This window comes from Manis javanica, chromosome 7, assembly GCF_040802235.1.
Source record: "Manis javanica isolate MJ-LG chromosome 7, MJ_LKY, whole genome shotgun sequence".
Lineage (NCBI taxonomy): Eukaryota > Metazoa > Chordata > Mammalia > Pholidota > Manidae > Manis > Manis javanica.
Window position 1 is genome coordinate 33,602,942 of NC_133162.1, and position 19,763 is coordinate 33,622,704.

A 19,763-nucleotide genomic window follows, 5' to 3' on the forward strand; every position below is an offset into this window, starting at 1 on the left:
AAGCAAGCAGTTATGAGCAAAAAGGGTTTTCTCTTCTCTCCCTTCCTGAGAACATAGCCTGGTTCTATCGCTCTCTTCTGTAACACTCCTCAGACACACGGAGTACCTGAACAGACGTGTCAAGCACCACAAAACTCCACAATTAGGGCTGTGAAGATAAGTTTGGGGAAGTTCTGGAGTCTGGCCTTGCTCTGCTTAGGAGACCCATTTCTGAGATTCCTCAGGGCCGCATCTCATGCCCTGTTCCCTGAGGCCAGGCCTCTCCTATCGGATTTCCTATCACAGTCCCTCCTAGCTCCCTGCAGCTTCTGATCCCAGCCTCTACTCCAGCTTTGGTTCGTTTTCCTTACCACAAAAGGGACTGGTTTTCTCTGTCTGTCTTCCTGTTTCTTCTCCTTTGTTCAAGCTGACCTCCAACTTCACAGAAGGCTCCATTTCCTTCTTACCTCTAACTTCTCCTCCTTTGATGAGTTGCAGACAACAGCATGGAGCTAAGCAGCATCAAAGCAAACATAGGAGGTGGGTGTGTGCTGAGATGGGCACTTGAAGTCGGCTTCAGGACTGGCTGGGAGAGACTCACACTGGAGGACCTACTGGGTTGCAGGGAGGACAGGATACTGGATGGCCCAATGCCTGAGGCATAATGTATTTATTATGCAGGATAAATATTTGCTCAACAACACTCTGCAGAGCCCAGCATAATCTCCACCTAAGAAATGTCTCGTGTTAATGATTTTTTTTAGATTAGTTCTCTTGGCAAAGGGAAAAATCAATAACTGAACTCTAAACAGAACAATTCATAAATTTATAAAATAACTTACTAAGAAATCCTTAGCTTTGCCTATATCATCTTAGCCATGTGATTAAACTTGGCTTCACCTGTAATGGGACAAATGGCCTGTGTATCAACACCACGTTGTCAGATGTTTCTTGTCAGACGGCCAGCTTGCGTCTAACAGCAAGGAAACATTCACAGAAAATCCTGATTGTACGATATTTTACAAAACAGCTGGTCTTGATAGAAAAACACAAACAAACAGCAAAAATAGGCAGGAGTATGGTTCTAGATAAAAGGAAACTAAAGAGATACAATAACCAAATGAAAGGCATAATCCTAGATATTTCTTTAAAAGCTAAACAATGTTTTTAAAAGCAATTTTAAAGGAATTTAAAAATTTGAGATTTTAAAGAAATTTTAAAACTGACTATATGTTAGATGTTAAATTTCCTGGGTGTAATAATAGTATTGTGATTTTTTAGAAAGATGTCCTTGTTTTTAGGAGATGCTTTGCCAATCTATTTTTAAGGAGCAGAGTGTAATGTCTGTAGAACTTTCAAATAGTTCAGTAAAAAAAAGAGAGAGAAAGGCAATGTCCCAAAATGGTAACAATTGATAAACATAGGAGAAAGATGGTGTTATTTTGTCATTCTTTCCATTTTTCTGTAGATGTGGAATATTTCTAAATCAAAAGTAGGAAAAATGTCTCAGTTGAAATAAATGCTCAGTCTTTCTCTTTCAGGATTAAGGTTTATTGGGCTGACATGGTACAACCTCTGTATACCCAATATTGCTCCCAAGTTTCAACCTTTGTAAATTTAGCTGTTATAGTGAGTTAAAATATGATCAATATCGACTCTACTGAGGCACTAACAGTATCTAATGGCAAAGTTGGCTTTGAAGGTGTTTTGTTAGAAATAACAAAATTAGAATCACTAGACAAGTGATAGAGTTAAAAATGGTAGAGAATTAAACTGTACTTTCCAGGTCATGCAAGCCCTATAGCATCCATTTCAGTAAGACTTGCAACATGAAATCACCCAGGATCTTTCCTTCATTTAGCTAGTGGATAGATGGTCCCAAATGAACAGCTTCGTTTAGTTCGTTTTGTTACTCTGCCCTTTTTGCTTTTTCCAATGTGCAAAGGTGAGTTTGCCATGAAGCTCATGAAGCTTAAGCTTCCGGGCCTCTTCCGAGGCTCTGCAATATGTTCACATGACCAAACCTAATTGGGGGTTTGTGTTTTATATTTTTCTAGGAAGGCCCCCAAATTATAGCATCATCCCACTATACCTGAGTCTACCTCTTCTAACATTCAAACATGTTTCTCTTTTGTTTTGACAGTTGTTTTTCTACAATGTCCACATAACCCCTTCAGAACTGATGGATGAGACCATCAGCATCCGGGTAAGTGGCTGTAGAGGAGGAAGGTAGTGCTCCCTCATGCCAGGTACAGCCAATAATTTTTCCATGGCTCTTCTTTCTTCCAGGTTTATAATTCCCATTCTTTACGGGCAGACTGTCTCATGGGAGAATTTAAGGTGGGTGTCAGCAGTCTGTTTCATGCAACTTATATGAAAGATGGGCACTTTTATAATGAGGAATCAGAAGCAGAGTCTCAGGGTGCCCATCTTGGTGACATCTGAAGGTTACATGGAAGGGGTTGATGCCAGGATCCTTGCTGAGGGCTGAAATGCCAGCAGAACATAAATGTCATGGGAGCCAGAGATCCTCTGCCCTGAATCTAGTCAACTTCCCAAAATACACCACTTCCTGTGCCCTAAAGCAAGGTGTCTGGGCACTGCCACCTCTGGGCCCTTCCCAGTGTTCCAGCTGTGGATGGAAGCCAGCGCGCTGTTACAAAGGGAAGGATGCTTGGCCACGGCAGGTGGCCCGGCAGCCAGCTCCACTTACTCACAAAGCCAGTAGTATAAATGTGGCGTATGAAAGGCAAGCCAGGCCTGGGAAGAGAATCAGTGCTTTTCCAAGTAACTCCCATTAGAATTAGAGACAAATACTTGGTTGGGGCTTCCAGGCAATTCTACATGGAATGGGTTGACTCTTAAAGGAAGGAGCTCCTGGTCATTAGAAGCCCTAGAGAATGTTCTGGAGTCAGATATTCAAGTGTTCATACCCTGTCTGCCACCAACTAGACACATGTCAACCTCTCTGACCCTTAGTTTCTTCATCTATAAAATGAGGTCATTGTGAAGACTAAGTGGGATAGAATGTATAAAACAGTGCTGGGCACATTGAAGTGCCTGATGACTTGTTATATTGATATTAGCATTAGCATTTGGTGGAGGAGAGGGAAGAGGAGTATTGGAGAGGAGGTTGGGCCAGGGGACTTCCCAGAGGGTGACCAAAGTCCAGCTTTGCTTGGGATTTCACAAAATGTGAGACACTGTGCGCTGCAGGACAGTCCCAAGCAAACTGGGACACACACATTGGTCATCTACTTCTATAGTCTGTTCCAGCTCTGAGACTAGCTCATTCATTCAAAATGACTGATTGAAGGTCTTCTCTGCACCACATATCAGTCAAGACATTGTCAACAGAGAGGGTAAGGTGGGAATGTTGGGTCTCAAAGAAATTTAAGTCTAGCCAAAACTCTTATATTTAAATATAAAAATGATGGTTTCTTTGAATTGACTAAACTGATTTCATCTACTTGAGCTACTTTAATTTTTTTTTTTTCCTAGATTGACGTTGGCTTCATTTATGATGAACCTGGTAAGTTATGTTCTCCCTATGAACCCTGAGATTCTGGGGATCAAGGCAATTTAGGGCATCAGAATAAAAAAAATTTTTTTCTTGACTGAGGTGAGGGAAGGATACTTAGTGGGAATGAATAGTAGTATATAATAGCTTAGTATGGATCTTTTTTAATCTAATGGTAATTATACTAACATTCCCAATTAGGTAATTTCTCTGTTTTGTGAGGCTGTCTTGATCTTATCAAAAACAAATTACAAAACCAGTTAATGGAGCTTAAAGAGTCTTGTTTGAGTCATACTAGGTAGGATGGGGGTAGAGGGTGGTCCATGCAAGGCAGAGGACATTATTATAGAGATCTACTGGGGGAATTTGGCATGTCATGATGAGACCTTGCAGGACATGTGTGTTCATCTTACAGCAGATAAAATCACAGACCTGTCACCTTCTCTTTAGAGTGTCCCTCTCCTTTTATTCCTTCTTTATTTTAGGTCATGCTGTCATGAGAAAATGGCTTCTTCTCAATGACCCCGAAGATGCCAGCTCGGGTGCTAAAGGTTACATGAAAGTCAGCATGTTTGTCCTCGGAACTGGAGATGAGCCTCCTGTGAGCCCCTACATTCTTTATCATTTATACTTTTTCACTAAAAAAAGAGGACCAAGTGTTAAGCAAGTGGGCATCTGTAACTGTGAAGTGGAGTACAGCTTCCAGACAATAGCCCCAGCCCTCCAATTCCTCCTGTTTTTCAGAAGCTCTTCTTTTTTTCATGACAGAATCATTATTCTAGCTCTCTTAGGCTCCTCCCTGGTGTCTCTGAGCAGGTTTTCCATTCAGTAAAGGTAGGTGTATTTTTAAGATATTCTCAGATCCTTTTACCTACAGAGAATGGCTTACTACCCGAATCAGGCATTGCTACCTCAGGGAAGGTTGTCACTCTAGGAAATTGGGCTGCAAGCTGGTGAAACTATGTGGCCAAAGAGAAATTGGAAGAGCTTCTGGATCTCTCTTTCTCTACTATTTAATGCTTGTAAAATTATGAAAGTTCAGAATATATTCTTGTGGTGTATTGATTGAAGAAACACATGAGCTCTGATTTTTGTAAAGCAGTTTTGAGACTGACTTGGTAGCTGAATTCTTAAGCCTGAAACACAGGAAATCCTAATGAAAACAGTTCTGATTGGTTTCATTTTACAGGCATCAGTTGGTTTCTTACAAGTGCTGCTTTTCTGTGTATAATTTGTAATCATGTTTCCCCAATAGCCTGAGAAACAAGACCGTGATAACGACAGTGATGACGTGGAGAGTAATCTGCTGCTTCCTGCTGGTATCGCCCTCCGGTGGGTTACCTTCTTGCTGAAAATCTACCGAGCAGAGGACATCCCCCAGAGTATGTACTGATTTGATCCTGCCCTACGATTATCAGTTACCTGCATAATTAGATGTGTTAACTCATACTCTGAATAGTGAGTGGTGCTCCCTACTGTATGTTTTTCTTCTCAGAGGCCTTCATGGACTTACATTCTTATGGCTCCATTGAAAGCCACCTGAGCAGGTTCCTGGGGCAGCCAGTTGGTCACTGATCCATGCTCCTTATTGAGCCTTTGGCCCTTTCTGCTCCACTCCTTCTTTCTGCAGGGTTCCACATTTTCTCTTCATTCAAGAGAATACTCAAGAGAGGTCAGAGTTGACCTTTTCAACTCCTGTCATCCCAAGTGAAATGTGAATTTTTATAGACAAATAAATGGGCTTGTTACCATATTATTAAAAATGGCTAAGCAAAGGGTGATTAAGTGTCAATAACTAGAAGTCTGTCAGTATTGTATGATGAGACACGTGTACTAAGAGATTGGATGCATTTAAGAGAATCACTCACAGTGATTAGTCCACTAGTCCTCTGTCATTGCTGAGGGCTCAGTACCCTCTGCCCTGCCCAGCCTGAGGCCACTCCTGCTGGGCTGAGGGACATGGACCCTCTCCAAGTCCCCAGGAGGCAGCACCCAGTATACAGGTCATGGATCTCTGCAGAATTTGCTGTTTTTCCTGGGAACAGCCTCCTGCCCTCCCCACCCCACCTTTTTAACACCCTATAATGCCTCCCCACACCATCTTTCCCTCAGAAATATCTTAACTGAAGTAAATAAAGTAAACTTCACATTATACTGCCTACACAGACCTGTTTAGCTCATCTCCGTTCACTTTTGAGTTTAAGACAGATGTATACAGTTTGTAGTTGGTTAAATGTGCTATTTATGATTATGCCAAATTTCCTTGAATTTCTCAGAAAAATCCAGACTGGGCCTACATCATTTTGACCTAAAGCATCTTTTCCGAATTGAAACCAGGCCTGAGTTTTTGACTTGCCTCTTATCCTATCTAGATGGACTTTCTTTATTCTGCATTTTTTCTCATGAAATGATTGATTCTTAGCATAATGTTTATTGATTTCTTTTTCAAGGTACTCCTGTTGATTTTAAAACTTTGTGGGGAGAAGACATTTTCTTTCTCAACTCAGACAAAAATGATCTCTGTGATACTAAGCTACTCATGCTTGCCACTTTTGAGAACAAATCCTGTTGCAACTGTTGCATGTACAGGAAGAAAGTCTTAGTTTTGCCAAGTGATTTCTATTCTTTTAAGAGAATCAATTTTAATTGGTTGTGTGTGATTTGTTACTTTCCAGTGGATGATGCCTTCTCACAGACTGTAAAGGAAATATTTGGAGGCAACGCAGATAAGAAAAACCTAGTGGATCCTTTTGTAGAAGTTTCCTTTGCTGGAAAAAAGGTTTGTACATTATCTAAATGTAGATGCCTCTAGAAATTAATATTTAAACCACTGTGCTTTCTTGGAGTAAATTCCTGTTTATTCTTTGTTAAAAAAGCTCCCTGATGAGCCAGGCACTCTGCAGGCACACAGATGATCTAAGTCTGAACAGGCCAGACTTCACAGATGTATTTTGGAGTGGAAAGTATGCTTGACTCAAAGGAAAAAATACAATTTTTTGAAAGATTGGACTAGTGAAAGTACCACTGAATTACTTGGATTATATTCCAGATCCCAGCATTATCTTAATCTCGGCAAGTTCCCCAGTCAGCAACAATGATCCCTGGTCAATGTCATAGAGGAGAGCCCCCCACCACCCAGTCATCACACCTGCCATGTTTCTCCCCTTCTAGGCCCCAAAATGCTGCTGAGAGTGGAGAAGCAGGCAGGGGAGCCCCACCCCAGTCCTCTGGGAAAACCTGGGAGACTCTCGGTGTAGAACACAACCACCACTTTTACCTACAAAGATAGTCGAAGATTGGAGGTGGGAATCCACAGGAGAATAATGACATAAGACAGACAGATTCTACAGTTGAATCATTATGTATGAAAGCAAGATGTGGCAGACCTCACACCTATGGATCAGATGTTATTTTCTGGGAGAATCAGTGGTGAGGGGAGAGGTGGAAATACCCTTAGTTCTGGAGAGAGATTTAAATTCAGATTTCAAAAGGAGACACATTTTCAGTGAAAGAATGGCCATGTGACTGGAGTGGAGCGAGCAAAGGGGAAAACTAAGGGATGAGGTCACAGAGATGTGGTGACGGGGCAGGTAGGCTCTCCCAGCCTCAGCGGGGGTCTGGACTTTATTCTGAGTGTACTCAGAGAGCTCACTGAGGTTGCATGCCACAAGGAGTGACATGGCGTATGTGGGATAGAATCAGATAGGAGTCAGGGGAGATGAGCATCTGCGTGAAGATCAGGGTGTCAGGATGAATTGGATGAGGCATGTGAGGGGCAGAGATGTGTGGCTGACTCTGGCTCTATCCTGAACACCTTGGTGAACAGCAATGGAAAGACTGGGGCAGGAGCTGGTTTATGAGGGGAGTGGGTTGCTGGGCAGGATCAAAAGAGCTGGACATGTTTATGAAGAGCTGCTTATTAGACAGTATGTAATAGTGCTCAGTAAACATTAACTCCTTCAGCATTGTACCAATCCAATGTTAGAAATATGGCAATTGAAAATATTTAGTGCATAGAAGAAGCAAGATTATTATTAAAGATTAATGTCATATTTTACCAAATTGTTATCAAGAAACATAAACTTTAACCAGGTCAGAGCATATATAAATTCTAAGTAAACTGGTAGACTCATAATCTAGGAAGTATATACTATCTACTTTTAGAAATTAGAAACCTGAATACTTACTGTTTTTGCTCTGGTGATTTTACAGGTTTGCACAAATATAATTGAGAAAAACGCAAACCCTGAGTGGAATCAAATCATTAATCTTCAGATCAAGGTTTGACTTTCTTTTTTTCAGAGAAAGAATAGTTACTTTAATAGTTACCAAGTAAAGAAAAAACTACTCTTTTTTTTCTGTTTCTCTTTAACAGTTTCCTTCAGTGTGCGAAAAAATAAAACTAACAATATATGACTGGTAAGTTAAAAAAGTAGACTGGTGTCTAATACAAAATCAAAGAATCAAACATTTGGATAGTGAGGAACATCACTCTAGAAGGTCTAACTCTTACTTTTCAGTATAGTTACTTTTCTTCCAGAGGAGAAAATGGTGAGTATTCTTTAAAAAAAAAATAATAGTATTGTAGGAAAGCTTCAATTGTTCATAAACAAAAGAAGGGGAAAAGAATCTGAAAATGCCCCAAGATAAGAACTCAGAGATTTAAAGACCATTAAGCTGTCCAAAATGGTTTACTTAAGAAATGGTTTACTCCATTTCTTGGGAAGAATCACCAGATCATTCTGAGAGCTGTTCTTTGTTATTGTCAGAAACGGAGGTGGACAAAGCCACTTGTCTGAATGCAAAGGAAATTCACTGAAAGGTTCTTATGGAATTTTAACTAGACCAACCTCCTAGCAATCATTGGCCAATTGAGGCCATTCTTGGGTTGGCCCCAGATCAGTTGGCAGCCTGTAGCTCCCTGAGAGTGGAAATGGCAACTGTTATCATCATCTGTTATTATCATTTTAGCTACCATTTTTTGAGCACTACTAAGTTCTGTGCCATGTGCCTTACATACAGTATCTCATTTAGTCTTTGGAATAACCCGATGGCATAGACTATTACTGGTTGATTTTACAGACAAGGACGTGGCGGCTCAGAGAGGCCAGGTAACTTGGCCACAATCACTCAGATAGTTAGAGGCTCATTTGAGCCCCCACCCTGCCTGGCTCTCTCCATAGTTTTTTCCTTTGGTCAAATGCGTCTGACTCCCATGTTAGCACCCTCTTGGTGCTGTGGCCAACGGGGCAAAGAAGCAAGGAGGAGGATAGTAAGTCTCATTTTGTTCAATGGCCACATCACAGTTAATTGAGGGCCATGGAGGCGCCTCCCAGTGAGTGTAAGCTTGATTTAGGGCACTTGGGGTCCTCAGGAAACATTCTGAAGGTGCTTCAGGTCTGTCAGGAGCCCTTGGGAGTGTGGGTTTGGACCCCATGTATAGTTCAGGTGACCACTCTGGGGCTTCTGGGTGATTCTTAAAGTACATTACAGCTTGAGGTCCACTGGGCAGGATGGTTTCTGAGGTCTAGGGTCTTTTCCATCTCTACCATGTTGTTGTTGAGATGAAGATATATCTTCCTAGGTAGAGGTCTGAACCTGTTCTTTTACACAGGGACCGTCTTACTAAAAATGATATTGTTGGAACAACATATCTACACCTCTCTAAAATTGCTGCCTCGGGTGGGGAAGTGGAAGGTAAGTCACTTAGCAGGGCTGGAATAAGATGGGGTGCAGGATTTCTGGAGAAGGAATGAACTGTGGTAGCCACCTGGCAATGGACTTGGTTCCTTAAAAGCCAAATGTGATGAGCCTAGCAAACCATTTCAGTGATGTTTTGGTGATGACCAGCAACACAATTAATTAATGAGTAATAATTGAGGCAACTAACTAACAGCTTGAAGATGTTAGCTTTCTTGCTTCCATCCAAAAACTCTTTCCCAGTAGTGGTTTATTATAAATTGTTGAGTGTCAATACAGAACTCTAGCACCTTATTTTTTAGGGTGGCACTGACACAGGTCCACCCAAATAGAAAATAATATTCCCTTCTCAACTGACTCCTGTGGCAGGAACAGGGGGTCAGATGGCAATGGACCATGTTATCTTTATTCCCTAAGATAATGTGTATCTTATTCATTCATAACAGATACACTTTTTCTTTTTATTGTTTGCCATACAAGAACTACTTGCCTATACTTGGCATTATGGTTGTGTACATATGACAGAAACTGTAATAAAGAAGGAAGGAAAAAAATGAAAATGATAAGAGAAAAAATTCAATGTTAGCACATTTATAATATCAGCATTTTATTTTTTGTTACCAAAACAAAAATAACAAAAATGTTTGTAATTGCCAATAGATTTAACATATTGAGTATAGTGAGATAATTTGGTCTCTGCTGAATAGGCATAGGGGACCGTGAACCACAGGAAATGTAATCATAACACTTTACTTTTCTCTGCAGACAACAGTATTTATATGGTTGCTATAATGTAAGCACTATTCATTGTTTTCTGTTTTTTTACTTAATCTTTAGCCAAGACTCTGAACTAAAAGTAAATGTCATTGCCCATTATTACAATATAAACCTTAAAGTACAGAAAATAAAGATTAAAGGTAGAGGAAGAAGGGAAGTAGAGGGAAAAGGTAGGCATTTTTGTGCCTCTTCTTATCAAGTGAGGTATCCAGATATAAAGACTAGGTTAAATCATAAAGGTAAGCCATAGAGCAATTAAGAAATCATGCTATGACTATATAGGTAAGGAAGAGTGAAAGTGAGTTAAATCCATTTATCTTTAGCAGGGAGTCATTAAAAAATTACCTTGAGATAATTATTCAAGACATGTTAGAATAAGCATTTTTCCTAGTGATATGGCGGTGACGTGAAGAAGAACTAAAATGGTTACAAGCAGTTTCCACCTGCTTCTCTGAGACCTTCTCTCATTGCAGGCTCTGCAGACAGTCAGTTACAGGGTCTCAAAATAACAGTGAGCAGCAGGCATCCCCCACAAAGGAAGCAAATAATGTACCATAAACCACAGGCCATTGCTTACACAGCTTCAGACTAAATTAACTTTGACTTTCTCGCCTTGGTCCCAACTAACTCATACTTAAGACAAGTAAAGTAAACGTTTTCTTGAAAGCATGAAGTGTTGGTGACTTCACCAGGTCTCCTTTGACAGTGAGAAGCTAGCTCTTCTCAGATGCCTCACTGCCTAGAAGCTGGAGACATTGGTTTATTTCATGGGTGGTGGTTCTGCCAGTTGTCACAGGTTTGAGCCATTTTGCATTTAATCATTGAGACTTGTATAAATTTAAAAAGAATCATGTGATTTCAGTCTGAATTTGGAATTTCTCTGGTGTTGCTAAATCACTTGCCTTGCATTGGATTTGATTAACATTTTCAATGTCTCTTTTATAATGCCTGTGTTTCTCTTGTTGTTTAACCAATCATGTTTTTACTATATAGATTTCTCATCTTCGGGATCTGGGGCTGCATCATATACAGGTTTATGCTTTGTAATTTTGCTATACATTTTCCTATTTTCTATTATCTTATTAAGAATTTATCAATTAATTGCCTTTAGAATTTTTTTCTTTGATATTTTGCTGTCCCAAATAGTTTTGCTAAAGTCTTAATTTTTCTATGAGTGCTATATGGTTGTCCTGCATGGCCAAGCTTAAAACAAATGTGCTGACCAGGCTTTGCTCTGTATCTCATGTTTTCACCTAGATGCATTCCACCCTATTTGGCTCCATTGTAAATAATTGTTTGTGAGATACAATGCTTTTTATTATTCTTGCTTATGTTCAGAAGAAGGTAAAGATATGGGTTACTACAATTGTTGGAAATGTATGAAATAACTTTCCCCCACTTTGAACATGGATCTCTAGGTTGGAAGATACTGAATGTTTTCCACTTTGTACCTTGAAAGTCTTCTTCTTCCCAATATGAGGGATCATAATATGTCCTTTAGTTTGCAAAGCATTCACCATTCTTTGCAAGTTTGCTCAATGACCTCACACTTGACCTTCACAACTCTCCTAGGGCAGATGGTATTGTTCCCCTAACAGATGAGGGCTCTGAGGTTTAGAGAAGTCTGCCATCTTTCAAATAAACATGATAATCCCTGCCACACTAACCAGCCAGGATTGTGGTGAGAAGGGAGAGATACTGCATGTGAGAAAGCTTTGCAAACTGATGCTCTGTGCAGATATAAGGTATTCATCTGCCTTGGTGTAATCGGTGCAATGCCCCATTGTTATTTGTTTTTAAAAATCAATATCCTTATCTTATAATCAAATTTATATGACTATTAAGTAGTCTTTAAATTTGTAACAAAGTTGGCAGATTTGGTAACACTTCATTCCTTCATTCATTTGTTCAACTAATCACAGAATATTTCTGTAGTAGTAATCCATAGTAGGGCCGGTACTGGGTGTTAAGGAAATCAAAATAAAACCTGCTTGAATTCTGCCCCACCCACCAAAGGAATTTATAATGTAGGCACAGAGATAAGCAGCTATTTAAGGTTCAGAATTAAATTAAAGTAATAAGGTATAGAAGTTCAAAATGCAAAAGAATCTCAGAGAGACAAATGGGGAAAATACTGTTTGTAAAGTGCATTGTAGCTGAAGAGCTAAGGAATTTTTGTTTTATTTAGAATAGGCTTTTGAAGAAGATCATTGGGAAGTTTGATGTGACAATTGTGCATAAAATGTGTTAGAAAAGTTTGGGAGAGACTTAGCTTGTTGGAGAATAAGCCTTCCCAGGAGGCCGTGCTGAGACATGAGCACACACAGAAGGAAGGTTTTCTGTGTTAATACATAATCAAACAAGTCAAGGGTTTTAAATACTGAAGAAAGAGATTTGGTTGGACAAAATGTATTAAGCTCTTGATAATCAGGGTGACATGCAACAGATCATACTGAACAAAAATTTGTGTCTTCATCCTTGGAAATCTTTGCTGAAGAGCAAATATTTATGACAAACAACACAAAAAGTCCCCCATGGGAACTAGGAGGGGTTGAGGTGGGGCTAGACCAGAGGAATGGATGGTGCAGTAGAAGGTACCCTTGTCTGAACTATAAAACCAAAGATCTGGCCCTAAATCTGTCATCTTGAGGAACCCTTGATAAGTCATGTACCTTCTGTGAGATTCAGCTAACCCATCCATAATGTAGCATGACTACATGCAAGAGTTTCAACACCCAGTTTTACTTGAACATTCTGTGATTCAACTTCTAGAAGTGACTTTCTTCTCACTGTTGATCTCTGCTTTAATTCTCTATTCCCTCCCAACACCCCCTCCCCCACAGCAAAATATTCTAGCCTGAGGAAAGAACTCTAAAGCCTGCTTGTTCATGGCTGGTTAGTTGACCTATAAGTGAAACCAATGCATATGTTCAGATACAGTGGTCTTTTGTTTCATCCTACTCATTGGTGATGTGGAAACATGATTCAGAGAAATCTCTGTTGGAAAAATTCTTGGTTCCTATTTGGGTTTCACAGGAGATTTCCAAACAGGTGTGAAACAAGTCTCACCCTTAAGCTGTCAGTTATTGCTTTCCTACATCTGAATTTAAATGTTCCTTTTCTCTTGCTCTCTTTACTGAGATTGCAATTCAGCTAATTTCTGCTAGTGTGCATGGTTCCTTCCTCTCCTCAGAAATGCCCAAGACCATTTACACATGCAAGAGAGCCTCAAATAATGAAAAACATTGCGAAACACATGTGTATAGAGTTTGGTCAACTGTTTATTAATGGGCTTTCTGCTCACCTGCTACTCTACATTTATCTTTCTTCTTTAGACTTAAAAATAGAGTTGGAAAAGACCATAAAGGTGATTTGATCACCCTCTTACCACAGAGGAACTGTCATAACAATATCCTAAAAGACAGGATGAAGTCTTGGCCTCAACATTTCCTATCCCCAATGCAATCTCTCCATTGTTTGACATCTCTAAGTCACAAGATTTTCCCCACACTGAATGGACCAAAGTTGGCTTTCTTGTAGCTCTGCAGTGGTCCTTACTCTGCTTTAGAGACAGATCCATCCCTTTTCCATATGAAAGTCGTTCAGAGGGTTGGAGGCAACCCTTCTTTTGCCCATCTTCACCCACAATCTCCCTTTGGCTCCACTATTTCCTTACATGGCCCTCAGTGCCTCTCACTGGGGAGTAGTCTTGCTGAGAACAAGTAGCAGAAATATGGAGCATATTAGATGCTCATCAGAGGTAGAATGTCATGAATGGGGACTTCCTATTGCTTATGAATTTCAAACTGTCATAACCATAGGCAGGCAGTTCATTGTCACATACAAAATTTTTGAATGCCTTATATATATTTTTTAATTTTTTAAATTTTTTTATTTTTGAGAGGGCATCTCTCATATTTATTGAACATATGGTTATTAACAACAATAAAATTCTGTATAGGGGACTCAATGCACAATCATTAATCAACCCCAAGCCTAATTCTCAACAGTCTCCAATCTTCTGAAGCATAACAAACAAGTTTTTACATGGTGAACAAGTTCTTACATGGTGAACAGTTGAATGCCTTATATTTTTAACAGCATGATTTACACTAACTACATGAGACCTAATGGCATTTTCTGAGAACACAGTTAATCTGATATATATAATTTAAATGACTTTTAATTAAACAATATTATCTTTTATCCAAATTGCCAACGACATGTTTATTACAGTGCCAATTATAAACTTGCAAAAAATGTGAAGATTAACTTGAAAGTCTTAATATTCTTTCATATGAATAGCATTATCCTTTTGTAATAGTAACATAGCCCCAACTGAACTAACCCCAAAATGTTTTTCATTTAATATTTTATAGCAGTAAGAAAAGGGAAATATGTCAAATCTCACAAGGGCTTATACTTTGCACTAATACAACTAACTCACAAAGTTAGAGGAAAAGAGTCTCACAGAGCTAACTAATGACTAATATTTATTTCAGTAGATTGATTGTTAAAGCCTAATGTCTAATTATGATGTTCTATCTCAGCAAATACAGGAGAAACAGAAGTGGGCTTCGTTCCAACATTTGGACCTTGTTATCTGAACCTTTATGGAAGCCCCCGAGAGTACACAGGATTCCCAGACCCCTATGATGAGCTAAATACAGGAAAGGTTAGTTTCTCTATTAAGGTTTTCTTATTAATGAGTACTGCTTAATGTGATTCTTTCTTTAAATGGTTATAATTAAGTCTCATATTTAGGGAGACACACACACACACACGCACAGACCAGCCATATGACTGATCAAATATTGAAGAATAGAAGTCCCATGCTCCACAGCCTTAAGGTGCAAGAATAAGAAAGGATCCTGGAGATCATCTAATTTGGTAATTGCCAATGCATAGCATGGCCATTCCGCCATCCTACTCTTAGGGCAGAAAGATGTCAGTAATCAAGGTTGACTCTTTGCTAATAAGCAAATGTGCTGCCTCAGAATTCTGTTCAACACCATGTTCTAGGAGTTTACCCAATGATTGGAGGGGAGATGCCTATTGAAACTTTCTGCTATCCCTGATCTGATCAACCTCTTCATTTTATAGATGAGGACATGGAGACCCAGAGATGGGAACTGCTCTTTCCACCGCAGCAGTCTCTTTTTGTTGTCTCCCAAAGCTCAGGAAAGGGACTAAAGTAGAGAGAAAGCCCGGGGGATGGGGAGATGGAAGCCTTCCCTGTCTCTCCAGAAGATTCTGTTGCCAACACTGCTGGAAATGGTGGAAGGAGTATCTGCTCTTCATCCTCATGCCCAGCCTCACCCAGACATCTTCCTCTTCTCTTCTATTTCCTCTGAGACTTGCTCTGGTTGCCAACATGGCAGCCTCCTTATTCTAAGCAGAGGAGAATAGGAGCCAAGTTAACACAGATAAATGCAGGGCTGCTCTGCTGAAGCAGGGTGAGGGAGACTTGGAGCCCCTCCCCTCCCCCTAGCCTCTGGGAACCCCTCCTGAATCTGGAGCATGGCTGGAAAGCCTGCCTGCGCTCATGGCTAAGGCCCATGGCAGCCCTGCCTTCCCTGGCCCTCTGGGATCCCTCCTGAAGTCACTGACTCTTTCAGATACCAAAGACCTGGATCCAGCTGAGAGAGTTACTCACTGATTCATTTGGGAGGTTAAGGCCATGAGAGGGGAACCTTTAAGCCATAGCTGGGTTAGCCTGGCTAGAGAGAGTTCCTTTTGCTGTTGTTCATGCCTAGATGAATAATCCTATACTGTTGGCTTTCAGGGGGAAGGAGTTGCCTACAGAGGCAGAATCTTGGTTGAATTAAGCACTTTTCTTGAAAAGACACCACCAGATAAAAAGCTGGAGCCCATTTCAAATGATGATCTGCTGATTGTTGAGGTAAGTACTGGGTGTGGATAAGACATGGCATGGAAAGGGTGTCTCTTCAGAGGACTGGGGATGGGATGGCCAGTACTGGCCTGCCAGATCTCAATCCAGTCACTGTTCACCCTGTAAGAAGAGTCGGTTGCACATTCTTCCCAAGGCTGCTGCTGTCCCCAGCCCTCAGCCTCAGGAGAGGCCACTCACATCACAAGAGCCACAGGACATCAGCCTCACTTCACACAGGGAAAGAAACATTTCTTTCCAATTAGCAAGGATTATAACATAGGCCTGGCTAAAACATATACTTAACAGTTCATGTTCCCAAATAGAACAGTCAATTTCAGCTTATTTAATTTTTGAAAGCACCATGGTAGGCATTTGTTTTATAGTATAGTTAAAATTCTATCCAAGGAGTTTTCCTAAAGTAAAGCCAGTAGTCTGCCTCAAACGTGAAATCACATCTCTACCTCTAGAATCAGAAATAGCTTACAATTTTTAAGTCACAGTTTTTCCAGTTTGTATACATCAAGTGTATTCAATAAACAATCTTAGGGCAGATCTTTTGCTGAGTCAGCCTCTTAAACAAGTGGTTATAAAGGCCAGGTTGTTACAATAACTCACTGGGAGATAAATCTTGAAGAAATTATCAAGTAGCTCCCATCACCCTGCTCCTCACCTCCTCTCTCCATCTCCACTGATACACAGGCATATAAGTAATACCATTTTGCAGTTTATACCATAGTACTAATGGTGCCATAATATTATTCTTGGATTTAACATTAATGGTTTTGACTACTCTTGAGCTATCCCAATAATTCTGATGTGTAGTTAGGAGTGATGTTGCTGAGGTGGGAATTCGCATCAGATATGCAGAAAGGCAGGTGTGTTGATGCTGATGAGGGCGCCTAGCTAGCCACCAGGTCTGCATGACTCTGAGAATGGGGCTGTGTGGTTTTCAACTCCTTACATTGGTGCCGCAAGTCTTATTTAGGGCCTAAAGGAGTCCCCCAGTGTTTTCAGTTATTTTGTTGCATTTCATGGAGGAAATGATAGAGTATTGTTATTGAATTTTAGGGTTTGCTATGATTTCAGGAAGATATTCCTTGCAATTGATGAGTCTGCCATAATATAGTAAGAACAGGGACAATTGAACGCCTCAAGTGCTGGTCTTGTCTGACTTTTCAGACCTTTCTCCTGCAGCATAGGTTATAAGTCAAGAAGAACCCCTCTAAGGAGATTCCATGGGTTTATGCTGTAGGATCCTGCAGTGTAAACTCGGTTTGTTTTTCACTCATAAAGAGACACAGAGCTAAATGCAACAGATTTCCCCTGGTCAGTAAGATCCTGGCCAGTCTTACTATTCAGCCACAACTATCAAGTCTGACATCCAGGAATTGTAATGGATTTTAAGGACAAAATAATAAAAGGGAAAGAGGAGAAAGTGGTTAGAAAAATAGCACAGCTTACATGATATTTACTGCCCATGTCATGCAAGAGAATGGGCAGAAACCACCCAAAGGCATCTATGTAAATACGTGGTGATAGCATGGTTGGTTCTGAAGTTGAATAGTTACAGATCAGCTCTTTTGAGGTTACAGATGGGTCAGCTGGAACTGGGGTTGGGCAGAAACTCTATCATGGGTTCTCAGCAATTACAATACCTCTTTCTTCCATCATCAGAACACAGTTTAAGTCCATGATCCTTCTGTTTTAAACATTCATAATGGACAGGGGAGGGGGAGGAAGAGAAAGATGCCCAATGTAGTATAAAGGAAAAACCCTTTAGTAACTAGAACACAAAACCAAATTAGTTTTTCCTTAATCCAAATAATTATACACAGGCAAAGAAGCTTATGTCATAAATTTAATAAAAATATACAAACAAAGAGCCCACTGTATATATAAACAATATAAAGGAACAGCTTTTTATACACTGAAATACAAAACAGCATTGGTTTTCTTTGTTCCAAATAATTGACAGCAGTCAACCTGGATGGCGTCACGGCCCTTGTCCAACTTACAGAGATCCTGTGTTCTGGGTCAAATGCCAGTAATAAAACTTTCTGGTAGAAACAAAGAGTAACAAAAGGGAAACTTGGTTGCTGTGAAATGACAGAAAATATATATTGGTCTCTGCCCTAAAGCCCTTGTAATTTCCTAAGTGACACAAGCACTGGGAGCTTCTTTTGTTCTAATATTTGGTCTTTGACCCTGGTGCCTGATACTGAGCTCCTAAACTCCTTGGGATGTGCTGGGTGATAAGAAAGCCTTTGTTCTACTGAGACAACTCCTGGTAGGCTCCTGGATGGGGGGCAGCTATGAGAAAGGCCAAGCAAGCTGTGATTAGAAGCTTGGAACTTTCAGCCCCACCCCATTCTTTAGAGAAGGGCTGGAAATTCAGTTAATGATTGATCATGCATATGTGATGAAGCCTTCATAAAAATCCCAAAAGTATGGGGTTCAGGGAGCTTCCAGGTTGGTGAACATATGGAGATGAGAGGAGAGCAATGTGCCTGCAGAGGGCCTGGAAGCCCTCTTCCCACATGCTTCACCTTATACATCTCTCCCATCTGACGGTCAACCGTACCTTGTATCGTATCATTTTATAATAAACTGGTCAACAGTAAGTGAACTGTTTTCCTGAGTTTTGTGAGCTGCTCTAGCAAATTAACTGAACCCAAGAAAGGGGTCATGGGAATCTCCAGTTTATAGCCGATGGGTCAGAAGCACAGGTGACAACCTGGACTTGAGTTTGGCGTCTGAAGTGGGGGGCAGCCTTGTGGGCTGACCCTTAACCTGTAGGATCTGATGCTGTCTTCAGGTAGATAGTGTCAGAATGGAATTAAATTGTAGGACACCCAGCTGTTGTCACAGAGAACTGCTTGGTGTGGAAAAGTCCCCCCTGCATCTGGTGTCAGAGTGTTGAGACTGGGATAATAGTGTGATAGTAAAGGAGGAACACAAGGGTGTGAGTTTTTCCTACTCAGTTGCCAAAGAGCCCAGAGCTCCCCCATCTCCCTTAGGCCAGTGACAAACTATTGCTCCCAGGTGGGCCTGGTCAAGAAAGCCTGAGAGAGACACAGCACGATTCAGCATGGCTGATGCCAGGGTTCTTGTTTGCGGAGTTGAAGAATGAACTTAGCAAACAGTCAAGGTAGGAGAGCCAGGGAGAGGCTTTTATTGAGAGATACAGTGAGAGGACAGACAGAGCTCCTGGCTTACGCCAGGAGGGGACAAGAGAGCCCGGGGAGGTGCGTTGTCTAGGGGATTTATAGGCAGTTGAGGACTTTTGGGAACCGAGGGCTTAGGGTGTGGACTTGTGCCACCTGCCCTGCCCCCAAGGTGGGCTGGTTTGTTGTCCATTTGCTAGGGCTGTTTACAGTGAAGTCATGGGTTATGCTGAGATACCCTTGCAGAACACTCAAAAAAAATGTTCCAGGCCAAGTGCTCCTGGCCTTTTGACCTTTAACTGATCTCAATGAAGATGTCTATATTCCTAGTCTTGTATCTTTACCCTAAAGAATTGGTGTGACTTTGACTTTGCATAATGCTGAACACAGAGTTTCGATAGGGACTTTACATTGTTACATTGCTTTGACTGTAAATATCTTGCCTTGCTTTTTCCGGAGGCCCTTACCCTACTCTAAGCTCATGGTCCCTGTCTCATGGCCACTTGCCTAAAGAATCAGGCAGATAGAAGCACGAGCATTGCAAACCCAGCATTATTGAAACCCACGTGGCCTCCTGAATCTCCTGCCCAGCCTGAAGGACCCCATTGTTTGGCCCACCGTCAGGATCTGTTCCTGGACCACTTCCTACCTGCTACTTCCTTCCCCATCTCCTTGAGTGTGACCTAATATGTCTTGGGAGCATTTGATTAACAGGCATTCTCTCTCTGCT

At 40.9% G+C, this 19,763-nt stretch overlaps 1 protein-coding gene across 3 annotated transcripts in view; it reads left to right on the forward strand.

Moving 5' to 3' along the window:
* The window catches only part of MYOF (myoferlin), a 158,575-nt gene that overhangs the window by 60,893 nt on the left and 77,919 nt on the right, over window positions 1-19,763 (forward strand). For 2 of the 3 annotated variants that reach the window (XR_012133124.1, XM_073240687.1), the window contains exons 8-19: window positions 2,123-2,185; window positions 2,269-2,319; window positions 3,481-3,511; window positions 3,985-4,100; window positions 4,755-4,881; window positions 6,175-6,278; window positions 7,712-7,780; window positions 7,875-7,918; window positions 9,114-9,196; window positions 10,970-11,008; window positions 14,527-14,651; window positions 15,762-15,878. Coding sequence is in view for 2 of the 3 variants with exons in the window: in XM_073240687.1 (XP_073096788.1) it covers window positions 2,123-2,185; window positions 2,269-2,319; window positions 3,481-3,511; window positions 3,985-4,100; window positions 4,755-4,881; window positions 6,175-6,278; window positions 7,712-7,780; window positions 7,875-7,918; window positions 9,114-9,196; window positions 10,970-11,008; window positions 14,527-14,651; window positions 15,762-15,878 (969 nt within the window). In the remaining variant the exon portion in view is untranslated. The remainder of the gene's footprint in view (window positions 1-2,122; window positions 2,186-2,268; window positions 2,320-3,480; window positions 3,512-3,984; window positions 4,101-4,754; window positions 4,882-6,174; window positions 6,279-7,711; window positions 7,781-7,874; window positions 7,919-9,113; window positions 9,197-10,969; window positions 11,009-14,526; window positions 14,652-15,761; window positions 15,879-19,763) is intronic. The other variant, XM_073240688.1, reaches the window with a different exon arrangement.